The sequence below is a fragment of the Gordionus sp. m RMFG-2023 genome, chromosome 4 (genome assembly GCF_954871325.1).
Source record: "Gordionus sp. m RMFG-2023 chromosome 4, tfGorSpeb1-WG-v2, whole genome shotgun sequence".
Classification (NCBI taxonomy): domain Eukaryota; kingdom Metazoa; phylum Nematomorpha; class Gordioida; order Chordodea; family Parachordodidae; genus Gordionus; species Gordionus sp. m RMFG-2023.
In genome coordinates, this window is record NC_088778.1 from 24,690,277 (window position 1) to 24,703,518 (window position 13,242).

General features: G+C 27.5%; 1 protein-coding gene across 1 annotated transcript in view; it reads left to right on the top strand.

The window, feature by feature from the left end:
- The first annotated feature begins 2,092 nt into the window (after window positions 1-2,092).
- LOC135928524 (nipped-B-like protein A) overlaps window positions 2,093-13,242 on the top strand; it is a 45,228-nt gene continuing 34,078 nt past the window's right edge. The window contains exons 1-10 of the mRNA XM_065464980.1: window positions 2,093-2,231; window positions 2,307-2,535; window positions 2,581-2,717; window positions 2,761-2,797; window positions 2,914-2,969; window positions 3,294-3,502; window positions 8,143-8,698; window positions 10,169-10,231; window positions 10,678-10,779; window positions 11,522-11,643. Of these exons, the coding sequence (XP_065321052.1) occupies window positions 2,165-2,231; window positions 2,307-2,535; window positions 2,581-2,717; window positions 2,761-2,797; window positions 2,914-2,969; window positions 3,294-3,502; window positions 8,143-8,698; window positions 10,169-10,231; window positions 10,678-10,779; window positions 11,522-11,643 (1,578 nt within the window). The 5' untranslated portion in view covers window positions 2,093-2,164. The remainder of the gene's footprint in view (window positions 2,232-2,306; window positions 2,536-2,580; window positions 2,718-2,760; window positions 2,798-2,913; window positions 2,970-3,293; window positions 3,503-8,142; window positions 8,699-10,168; window positions 10,232-10,677; window positions 10,780-11,521; window positions 11,644-13,242) is intronic.

Here is a 13,242-nt window from a genome sequence, read left to right on the forward strand (position 1 = left end):
ATGCTAGTATTAGTATAATTTCATTAGTGTTGTTAAAAAGCCCGATTTAAATCGATTTTTAAAAACGATTTGATTAAGATTTTAGCCAAAATAATATTATGTAAGCCTCAAGATTTATCAAATAGATGTCCAAACCTTTATGACAGCTATGAGCAAAATATCCAGGCTTGCATAATACTATTTTGGTTATAACCTTAATCGGAATATTTTTAAAAAGCGACCCGAATCAGGCTTTTTAACAACACTAGTTTGCATAATAATGACAAAAAAAGAAATTTTGAATTCTAATTCAGGATTTGCAAATTTAAATATCAAAAAGTAAAATATATTAAAAGAAAACCTGGCCGAAGATTGGGGAAAGGCGGACCAAAGCCAGCATTATACATAGGTGACGAAGCCCACATAAATTTTTTTTAGTTAACCACCCTGGTATTGTAAAGGCTAGAGACGCCGCAGAGCTAAATAAACCCGTGGATATACTATATAAATTTGTGTGTTTGGAGGAGGCCGGTTTAAGGGAATTTTTTTTATTAGCTAAAAAATGATATTACCAGGAACAAGCAAGGGTGGGTACGTAAGTGTGAATTTTCTTTTAAATGATTGTTTTAGTTATACATAATTAAATTTTAACTGGTGAGAAGGTAGGAGGGGCGTATGATGGAACTTAAAATGATATTTAAGAGAACAAGCAAATTTTCGAGGAGGGGGGGGGGGTATGACAATGAATTCTTTTAGTTAGAGTTCAGAAAGGAAATCCTTTCATAGCAAAGAAGTAACCCACGTCTGAAGGTATAAAAAATCATCTGCACGCACAGCAATAGCCACTTAAATTGATGAATAAATATATTTGCTCATATTCCATACTTAAATGTGGAATCAATTGGCATCTGGTGATATTTCTATTTTCGCCCAATATTTATGAGCTAAATAATTGCCCTTATCTAAATAAAGACATTAGATAAATCATTATTGTACCGGTTTTTTGAAGGCGAACTGCTAAAATCAATAAGGCACAATTTATTGGTGTTTATTTATCTTGCTCCGACGCAGATTGATATAAAATATGGTTGAGGGAGAGGCAGCCGTTCATGACTCGAATATATCTCTAAATAATACATAGATTATCTATCATCTCAAAATGTGCACTAAATAACATACTATTGAAACATTGGTTCATATTACATCTATGGAAATTAGATAATTGTAATATATATATGTAATAAATAGCTTTTGGTTTTATATTATAATTATTTTTAAGATCCACCGCTAACTTCAAATTCAACTGAGAACTTAAAATATGCGAGTAAAAATTAAAAGAAATAATAAAAAATAATATTCAATTTCGCCATAATGACTTCTCATACATACCTTCAAGTCACACTATACCTACTTCCATTAGGGGAACGAAATTCCATTCCTATTCGCAATATCGATTAGCGGATTCATCTTAACTAGACTCACTACGCATTCCTCTTCCTGACCATTTTATGGCGCAGCACATATAAATCACACTCTTCATCTCAATTCAACTAAACGGAAAGATTGAGACGTTACGTTACCCCCCCTCATCCCCCCCCCCCCCACAAAATTTACTGATTACATCACACTATTAGTAATGTTAAAAAATCTCGCATTAAATCTGAGACTATAATTATAAAACGTCTTAATATTTATAATTAAATACTCTAAGTAAGTCGGGCCACATCTAGTTGACAGTTTTAACATTAAAATTATAAATATTATATATTCAATTAGATGTAACCAAATTATATATATTTAATCTAATAATATTAACGAGATTCAATGATTATTTTGTAAGCTTACTTAGATTAAGAATATTAAAGAACCATTATATTTGTATTTTTAATATAAAATCAAAAAGATCTAATTATATGTTTAGATAGTGCAACAAAAAAAAATCTATTTTTTTAAGACAGAAACAAGCTTTTACGATTCTATGCATATACATAGATTGCTATTCATTGATAAAGATTTATTATTATAATAAAATTTTTCTAAAGTTTTCATTTACTTTTATAGTCTGCTTTAAATGATAAACCAAAAGATTTATATCATACTTGGTAAGATAATCAACTTCTTATAAAATCTAAACATGCCCATGATCATAAAATTCCATGAATAATGATTCTTTTAACAATTCTATATGATGGATGAAGAAAATTATGTTCCTCATTTAAATTTTTCTGGTTTATATAATAATCTAAATGAACGTAAGTTTTAAATTTAATTTTATTAACATTATATTTCTAAATAATATTAAACATTATATCTAATATTTAAATTAGTCTTACCAGAATTACCCCTACCAGGAAATTACAAATTTGCATCAATAAATGGCTTGATAGCTTCAGAGGATAATATTTATTCATCCTCAAAAGAATCATTAAAACAAAAAATTGATATATTATTAAATAACAATGATAATATTAATAATGTACAAGATAGGCATATTCGTAATCGTTTACTAGGACAATCAGTTGTTTCTGCTTTAAGATCAACTTCATTAGATGAATTGTAATAATAGTTCAATTTATCTTTATTTTATATTTTAACTAATAGTAACCCATTAATATCAAGACTATATCCCCAAAATTATTTGTTAAATACAAGATTCATACAATTAGATGATAAACCTTCATCTCTTTTAAAAGAAATATTGTTTATAGATCCTGGATGTTTTAATGATGTCCCATTAAGTAATATATCCATTTTTATATATTAAATGATTTTTTTTCTTAGGTGAAAAACATGTAACTGCATTAAAAGAAAAATCAAGGTGAAATATTAAATTATTAAAACATTTAATATATTTTATTTATTTATACATGATGAAGATTAATATACCTTTTTTTAAAATATTGCTAAATAATTTAAAATATTTTTAAATTATAGTGCTAGCAATGTTAATATATTTGACACCTTTTCTCCACATGATTCAACATATAGTAGTAAGTTCCATAATTTATAAATTTTTTATAACTATATAAATACACATACTAGAACACTGCTATTATTAAAATATAAACTTAATAAAATAAATATCAAATATGATAATTTGAATTTCTCTATAATGAGGACAAAGCAATTAGTGATTTATGTTTAATTTAACTTCATGAAATGACATTTAAAAATTTTAGGTTGTGTTCAGGTATTAAATTAATATAAATATTCTGGACTAGGCTTGCCCCATAAAAATAAAAAAATTTGAGGCTGAATTTTGGTCTAAAAAATTCAAATTTGATTAAACAATCATATTTTGTTTATTATAAAAGACGATAGCATTTACAATAGCTGTAACAGACAAAATGATGCCTATATAGAAAATTTAAGTGAGAGAGTCAAGAAACGAAGGAGAAGGCCCACATATTCTGATAACAATTATTCTGCTGCTAGTAACCATGCTAGTAACCAGGAATATCAGTCAGCCCAAGAGGATGAAAATAATGTAGAAAACCATTTAGACCTTTTGATAGCTAAAAAGGTATGTTACATATAGTTTTTTAAAAAAATTAAATTATATTTCTTATATAAAAATTGTGATTAATTTTATAACAGTAGTAGGACATTATTATTTTTTTTAAGTCTGATATTTTATTTTTTTTAATTTTTAAAAATTGAACATCATAATAAATGTAATAAATAACAGTTTATGTAGATCAAAATAGTTTTTTTATCTTTAAAAAAGAAATTAATTTTAAGATGGAGGTAAAATTAGATTAATCAAATTATGCTTCTCTAATATTTGAAAAGCTTATATAGCACAAATAGATTTATAATATAAATTTGAAATTATTGTTATATGCCATTTCCACACTCTACAGAAAAACTGTAAGAACATTATTTCTGTTTTGTCGAAAAAAAAAGATTTTTTAACTTGATTTTAAATAAAAGGCTAGAATCCTCAGCCTAACTCATGCCTCTGATTATTAAAAACTGGGAAACCCCTTTAATGGAAAGATCGAATCCTGCTTCACCTCAGGTCTTTATAAATTATAAGCCAAAAAAAAAACCTTTGCTTGATTTAACTTAAAAACTGGGTATAGGAATTTTATTTACTTTTTTTTAATTTAAAATAATAAAACAGATTTTTTTTTTCATTTTTAAATGTGATAATCTATATCATTTATTGCATCGGTTTTGGGTGAATATCAGATTGATAAAATATTCAAATTTGCGGATCAGGGCACAGCCATAATTAATAATATTTTTTGTTGAAATAAATTTTATATTTGATATGGAGTCTTTATCGATAAAATCAAACTTCTACAAGTATATATTTGATCATTTTAACCAAACACAAGATATGGATTAAGACCTGATGTGACCTAAGATCACTCAATATTAGATTATTTAGGGTTAAATTAATTTTTACTAATACATTTTCCCTGTGACAGATTATTGTGGGCCCCACCCCCTTCTCAAAATCAAATCTATATACCTAGTTAATATGAGAATAGATAACTCTGTGTAACTTTTAATATCAAGTTCAGGATTTCTATGTTGTTCATAATCCATTCACTGCACTTTCTTTTGTTCGGAAAATGTTTCCTGCAACCGACTTGATATTATATATTACAAATAATGGCAATAAATAATATTTATTATGCCAATCTCTTCTTAAGATAATGATAAAATAAGATAATTCCAGTTTAATTTACTTCATTCCTTTTTATCCCATACAAGTGTAGTTGGGTAATTACTATATTTTTAGTCATTTAAGCCAATTCTTAACTATCACTTTGGCTTTGGGATTTTTCTTTTAAAATATAGCAGCTCAAATTTGAAAGAAAGTAATATAAACGAAAACGCATGTTAATATATTTTCTTCTGCACCCACCTGTAGGTTGAGCCGAATAAGCCTACATTTAGACATTAATCAACTAAACTTATAAAGCCCAAATTATAATAGGGTCATTCTAAGTCAAATTGATGAAAAAAACTAGCATCCTTGGTCTTATTATTTCAATTTCTATAAAAATGAGTATGAAGATGAAATGGGTTATAGTTGGTTTAGAAACTAGAACTCAGTGGAGATAGATACAGGGTTAAAAGTTAAAAAAAAATTATTTTTAGGTCATTGCACATGAGATCAGAGAATTTTCATGCATCTTTCAAATTGTACTTAACGATAGTTAGGTATGTTTTAAACATTATTACTATCAAAATTTTATTGCTCCAGCTCTGTAGATTCATGAGATATGATCGTGTTGAGTGGTAAAAAGGCTTTCTCAAATTTTTAGGGGTGTATCGATACCACATTTTGGAGGTCGATCCGAACCGATATTAAATTGATATAGGCCGATTACCGATTCGATCAGATATCATATCTGATTTTATATCTTGTAAAGACACAAATCGTTTTAATTTTTAAAGCCTACTAGAGGTGTGCAATGGGCCTGTTTTTATCCAAAAAACTCGCCCACTCTTTGTTTGGAAATTAACCCACTCGCCCTCTCACAAGTAATTTTTATAATAAAGTTACCCGCCCATAACTTCATTCATCTATAAATTTTGTTTAACCCGCCTATCCGCCTAATGTTTTAAATTATTTTAATGGCTGGCTATTCATTAATTTTATTTAATGTATTTTTAATTAAACATATATAATATGCAATATTATGAAATAAAACTATTACCTTTTAATAAATTAAAGTCTGTTCTGCTCATTTCCCCTGAAAAATATTAAAAATTCACCCACCCACGCCCGCTCATTACTTAAATTTTTTTAATTCTCGCTACCCTTCTAATCTTGAAATGCAGACCTCCAATACATACATCTACTCATCTCGTATACTTTTTAATAGTATAACATATATAATTTAAATATACCATAACATAAATCATTTATTAAATATATTATCATAATCAGTTATAGTTTATATTCATGAATCTAAAAGTATATAAAATATTTTTATTTTTTAATGATAAAAAAATAAATATTATATAAAATTTAAAATAAATATTTAAATTAATAATTAAAATGGTTTTATAGGTATATATAACTTAAATTTATAGCATCGGATCGAAAATTTTTATTATATCAGCCGATAACCGATATTTTAAAAAGATGAAATATCGACCCGATCCGATAAATAATATTGGTACTTCCTTACAAATTTGTATTTTACTTAAAAGGTTACTCGAAAAATATAAATTATAGAGACCTATATTTGGAGGCATTAAAAAGCTTAAGAACTGGAATAAGATGTTGATCATATTTTCATCCATTTCGATCAAAATGGATGACATCATTATTAATATAAATTTTTATTCAGTTAATTATCTTAACTATACATTTATTTCGGGTTCCCGGATCAATTCATGTTCTCATTCCAGTCCCGGTTAAAAATGGTTCCGATATCTAAATATATTTTTTTAATCTACACATTTCAATTAATCTTTATTTAATCATTAAATGAATCTATTATTACATCGAAGCAATAATATATTTTCTAAAATATTACCATTTATATTGGTTCTTTATGGTGTTAGTATCAATTTGAGTGTCGAAAAATAATGTTAAGCACTCACTTGGATATATGAAGTTGCCAATACAATTTGGGCCAATTCATACAGTACAGAATTTTTTATTTTATTGGATTCTCAGTATTCTAGAAATTTTTTTGATTAATATAGAGGATTCGCTGGATTTCTTATTATAGTTGATAGAATATCATCCTTTTTTTAAGTTTTGCCCTTTTTCTTTTTTAATCTTGGACCTTAAAAATATTTCTAATTCATCATATTCTTGTCCTTCTTCAAGAAGATTTATCCAAATTACTTATTATAATTAAGCCGTCATCCTTGAAATTTAACATGTTCCCATGTCGCCAATAAATAATTTACAGCTATATTATTTTCCTCTTCGTTCAAAAGAGATTTAAACCTACGATCTAGATATAAGGCATAACAAAGTAATTAATTCATTAGCATTTTTTCCCTTTTGTTGAGGGCTGAAATGAAGTTTTGTGATAACAAGGAATTAATTTTTTGAAATCTTATTTTACACTTGGTCCATTGGCCTATAAAATAACTGGAAAACTGCTCTCCTTTTGGAACATTGAATTTGCTTCCTTTAACTCTAATGAACCAGTTTTCTACAGTTTTCCAATCTTATTTGGAATAAAAAAAATTCCAAGTGTACCATTTCTAAGGTTAGAATATAAAAAGAACTTAATATATATACACCTGTTAGATGGGTTAAAAAAAATTATAAAAATAAATAAGAAATTTATATATAATTTCAGAAACGTTCTGGGAAGGCTCCGCCGTTTAAATTTACTCAAAACTTCGTTCCCGTAACGTTCCATTCCATGATTTATTTAATATATAAGAAAATTTATGAATAATTTTTTTAAGATATAATTTAAATTTACGATTAAATGACCAATCAGAAAAGTGGACGACTTTACTATCAAATGAGATCACGATCATAATTAGTCAAATCTAATGAATTCTATTTAAAATAAAAATTAACTCTGTTTTATCACTTCCGGAAAGGATTGAGATCGATTTTTTTAGTACCTTTGACACGTTCAGAATAATTCAAATTTTTTATTTAATGTATATAGTACCTCAAAATGTTATAAAACAACGAAAAAGATATTTGGCTGTTTAAAAATATAGCACTATCTTTAATTTTTCCACATAATATTACCCTTAAATCGATTATTTTGCCCAATAAAAAAGCTTTTGGCTTCTTGAAATATAACACCATCTTTAATTCATTTTAATTGATTTTAATCTTATTTTCGTTAATTTTTTTAAATATTGGTTTGTGGCGTAAATTTAATGAAACATGAATAATCAAAAAAAATATTTGCAAAAGTTGGAAGTCTTAGTCATAATAAAAGTTTAGTTTTAAACTTTCTACTGGACTTTAGATGACCATGTAGAATAAGAAAAAAAATTCTCCCCAGAATTATCAATCTATTACTTACTAATATATTATATGTATATCAAACTCAATATTTAAATTATTGAGTTTTTTTATTAATAACTCGTATGATCTTTAATCTTCATAAATATTTTTATTGGAGATGAACGAGGTGAGCGAATGGCTCGTGATTTGATATAATGATTTAATAACCATCCTTTTTTTACCCCCCTCTCCCTCCCAAGTTTAAAACTAGCATCTCCAAAGAATCCAAAGGAATTGTCACTCTCGACCCAAATCCTAATTACGAGCGCTCTAACACAGCTAACGACGCCCATTTCAGCCACCGCAATAATAGTAAATCGACCCATAACCAAAAGTTTAGGAAGAGAATCGATTCAGACTCCTCACCTTCTCAATCGCCGGATGAGAAAGGGGATGAAAACGAAAGCGGTTCTCCAGACGAGCAAATCCCGGACGATAGCGATGACTCTAATTACGATTGCGACAAGGACAAGTTCAGCGATTTTGGTAGTAAAAAGAAAAAGAAAAAATCTTACATGGAAAGCGTGAAACGGGGCAAGAGTAAAATTACTGCAGCTGAGGAGGCCAAACAACACGCGAAACATGGCGCCAAGAAAAAAGGCAGACCCCCAAAATTAAACAGCAGGGTAGACGGTACCACGATAGGCCACAGTACACGTGAAATTAAGAAGGATACCTCAGTATTGGGGAAAAATTTGGTTAAAAGTGAACAGAGCTCGGATAGCGGTGATGAAGAGGATGATAAGGCGGCTACAGGTTTGAAATGCTTATAAATTTTTTAAAAAATTGACTGACAACTCGTTCATTTAAATGCATATCAATATAAATCAGCTTGTGGCACCCCATTTTGGTTTTCCATACAAACAATTAAAATTACAAGGGAATGTCACCAACTGATTTGTATTCAATGACTCTAAAATGTATTTTTAATGAATAAATGCGTCAGTCTAGATAAGTATTATATGTCATTGGCGGAAGATTATTAGAGATTTTAAGACATAATATTTTAAATAAGTTATCCAATCGAATGGAGTTGGGTTAGTGTTGTTAAACGGCTCGATTTTTTTAAACGCTTATCCCAATATTTTAGCCAAAAAATATTACGCAAACCTGGAGATTTTGTTCATAAATGTCAGAAAGGTGTAAACATTTTTTAACGAAATCTCGAAACGGGCTTAATATTATGTTGGCTGAAATCATCGAGCCCGTTTAACATCAATAATTTAGGTTTTGTAAAAAGATGAAATGTTATCATGTTTTTTATAAATATATTTTTTTTATTGAATCAACCTTTCTCTACATTATCTAATGATATATATATAATAGAGGTCTGCATTGGGCGGGTTTTTGGACCATAAGCCCACCCACCCAATGTTTAAAAAAATTTTAACCCACCCACCCATAATTTTCAAAAAATACCTGCCCTCCCATTAGTCTAAAATTTTTTACTCTCCCACTCATTATTTATTAAAATTTTTTAAACATCTAATAAAAAAAATTTCAACATTATATCTCTATCTCTACAAAAAGTTTTATAATTTACAATTTAAATTATAGATAATTTATGAAAAAAATATAAAAATTGATATTATATGTAATTATAATGCAAAAATAATGAATCGACATTTTCTGGATTCAAACACGTTCTTCTTTGTTCCAAAAACCTTCCAGCAATTCTAAATCCTCTTTCAGAATTGCTGGAATTGCCAATATTTTTCTTGCTAATCTTGATAGCTTTGGCAAATTCTTTCTTGTCATTTCCACCAAATTAGTTTTAAATATAAAAAAAGTTTATTTATTTTAAGAAAAAAGTTTTTATGATACCAAAAAAGGACATTTTAATTTTTTAAATTAAATTTACTTAACCCGCCCGCCCATTGTTTAATTTCTTAACCCACCCTCTCACCCGCCCATAGTTTAAAGAATTTTGTAACCAGCCCGCCTGTCCGTTCTTAAGATGGGCGGGCGTGGGCTGGCGGGCAGAAACCCCACCTCCCAATCCAGACCTCTAATATATATACTACTAGATAAGCTATTCATTTAATAAATAAATTTCCATACATAAGAGTCAGCTGTAGCGTCATTTTGTGTGCATTCATAAAATGATAAATAAACAATTAATGACGTGCAAATCACAAAATGGCGCTTGTATGGACCCACTTTTAATTAACGAAATCGCTAATCTAGATACATTATTAACATTACCTTACTATTATTCTCTTTTAGTGATCAAGTACAAGAAACGGAACAAAAAGAGTCAACAATTCAAAGATACGTTCACTATTGAAGGTTTCTTTTTTTTTTTTAAAAAAATGATATTTCTTAACAATATTTTTATTCTATTTACCTTATTTTAAAGTATATTAGTGCCTTTTTCTAATTGTTAATTTCCAGGCTAGAGAACCTGCTGGCCCTACTTGAATTCTGAGTACTAGGATGATTTATTTTATGATAGAAAACGACAAAAATTTGCCTAATTCTTTTAATCTCAAAAAAATTTGTCAAATTCTCCTGAATATTTAGTACAAGTTGCCGAGCCTTGTCCGGAGAAATATTTTGTCCAAGTTATCTAGCTGGAAAATATTTTTGCCCAGCGGGCCATGTCGACTTTGCAGGTCTCAATACTGTTATGCAATAAAGCAGTATTTATTAAAGAAATTTTTGTTCGTTTTTCTATTACAAAATATACAATAACTATAAATGTTTTTTTAAAACTAAAATTATTATTCTTCAAGAAATTATGGATAGCCCTTTATTTGGGAAATTCGATAGGTTGATGGAAAAGGTTATTGAGCAATCGGAAGAAGCCGACATCCCTTCTCTTTTCTTCCACAAAAGTAATCATTAAAATGTTTTTTATCATACTCTAACTATATTGTATGAATGATATTTCTCGCATAAAACAATTTTGAAAATTAAAAATTAGCTACAACTTTGAGAAATCGGAAACTATAAACAGCAATTAATTAGAAAATATTTGACATTTAAAAATAATTTTAAATGCCCATTTAATTATTCATCACAACTAACAAACAATAAGTGATACATTAATAATGTTGCATAGATTCTAAATGAAAAATGAATTAATCCTTTCATCTACCTTTTCACTTTTAATTTCCTCGGTTATTTATTTACAGATTTATTAAGTATAGAGTAGATTGTAAGCTTATTAAACGATCTTTTTACATTGCGATAGATAGGATGGAATACAGTTTTGTTTTATTTCGAGCGAGAATTTTTTTTTTGATGAATAACCCTGAAATTTGGTTTAGTTTTGATCATATTTCGAATTTGCTAATGAAAAAGAAAATGCGGAAAAATAAAATTTTGAATTATAGTTGATCTTAAATTTTGGAGTATAAGTTTTAATAAATAAGATTTGAAATGTATTTGTGACCCCAAAAATTAAGATCTAACTCAGGCAGGATTGTCGATCCTTTAAACAAATTTGTCAAATTTTTAGAAAATAATAAAATTTGGGATTTAAATTTAAAAATAAATAAATAATCGGTGTGAGCGTGTAAATTTACTTCTTCAAACTATATTCCATTTTATTTTAAATGGAAAATAAATTCATAGACAAAGATCAAAACATGGACGATGACATAGATATCCCGACCGATTCTTTGATCGTCAAATACCTTCACAATTCTCTGGCTACAGAAGCTGCTAAGATGAAGGCACTCAATTATTCCAACGTTGTAAGCCTGACGCAATTTACATTCTAAGCATTATTTTAAACACTCTCTGAAAGATTATCATTATTTGCGCGGTGATATTATTGTGATTATAGATCGATTGTTACATTCTAAGCATTAATTTAGACATTTTCTGAAAGATTGTCATTTGTATTTGCACGGTGATGTCAATAAACTATTCTAGAGTCGAAAAATACCTCTCAACATTAAATTCATTTATGAAAATCATTTATTGAAATTTAGAACTTTTATTTTATAATTTTTATTTTATTTTAGACAAAGTTCTTGTAATCTTAATCACATAAACATAATATTACTTAAAGTGAATTAATAATATTACTTGAAGTGAATTAATAATATTGTTATGTGAAGCAAACTGGAATGAAAGAATAACTAAAATTTATGAATGAGCTATTATAATTATTATGTTTAATGGATATATAATAAATTTAATTAAAATTCTCATTTTTCGAAACATTCCCCGGTACTGTTCCTGCAACATTCCCGGAATCTCGTTCTCATTCCTATAGCATTGCATAATATTTCCCAAAGATTCGTTTCCAGAACTTTCCGTTCCTTTACCCTGATAAATATAGAAATGTTATATCGGAATTTTTAACTTTTATTTATTAAAATCAAGTTGAATTTAAAATATTAATTTATTAATAATCAACCTATTAAATTTTAATTAAACGATTTTACATTAAAATTAAAATATATCAATATTTATAAAAATAAATACCATTTCGATGTCTGAGTATTATAGTGTTCTATATCCACATTTTTGCAAAATGCATTTTCGATAAAGTCAATTCTTCAGCACTAAAAATTCCCCATATCAACACTAAAAATATTCAACTATAATTTAGAATAATCCTGTATTTTGCATTATTATTAGTGTTATTAATCTCCTGATTTAAAATACAAGAAACATTTTTTTTGAAAATGCTCTCCTGAACCATTTTGAAAAATGAAGATAAAACACTACAATACTCAGCCGACGATTTACTTTATCCTGATGGGATTAACATATGCTCAAAGAAGATTTATGACCAAAATAAAAAGTATTTTGTAAAAACAAGCTTCTTTGATTTTCCTCCCTTGATGTTTTTTTTTAAAAAAATGAAAAAAAAAATTTCGCAGATCTTTTAAAAAAATAAATAGCATAATTTTCAAATTTTTGTTAAACCCTGTCGAAGATTGTTTTTTGGGGGGGGGAAGGTTATTAATATGATATAACGATACAATTGTAAAACTTTTATTATTTTATATTTAGCAATTTAATGTTGATATAATTAATTTTAATATTGTATAGTGTTGTTAAAATTACTAATTTAGACACTATTTTTAAAAAAATGAAAAAATAAAGAATAAAGATTTTAGCCAAAAAATTAATCATTTAAGCTTCGAGATTTTGCTTATAGATTGCAGAAAGGGTCGGCCCTCTTGACCAAATCTCGCGATTCTGGTAATATTTTTTGGGCTAAAATCTTGATTTAGCCGGTTTTGTTAAAAAAATTAGCTAAATTCATGTTTTGAAAATACTAATTGCAATTGATTTGATTGTTTTGAAAGTTTATTTTAGCAATTTTGAAGTTAATA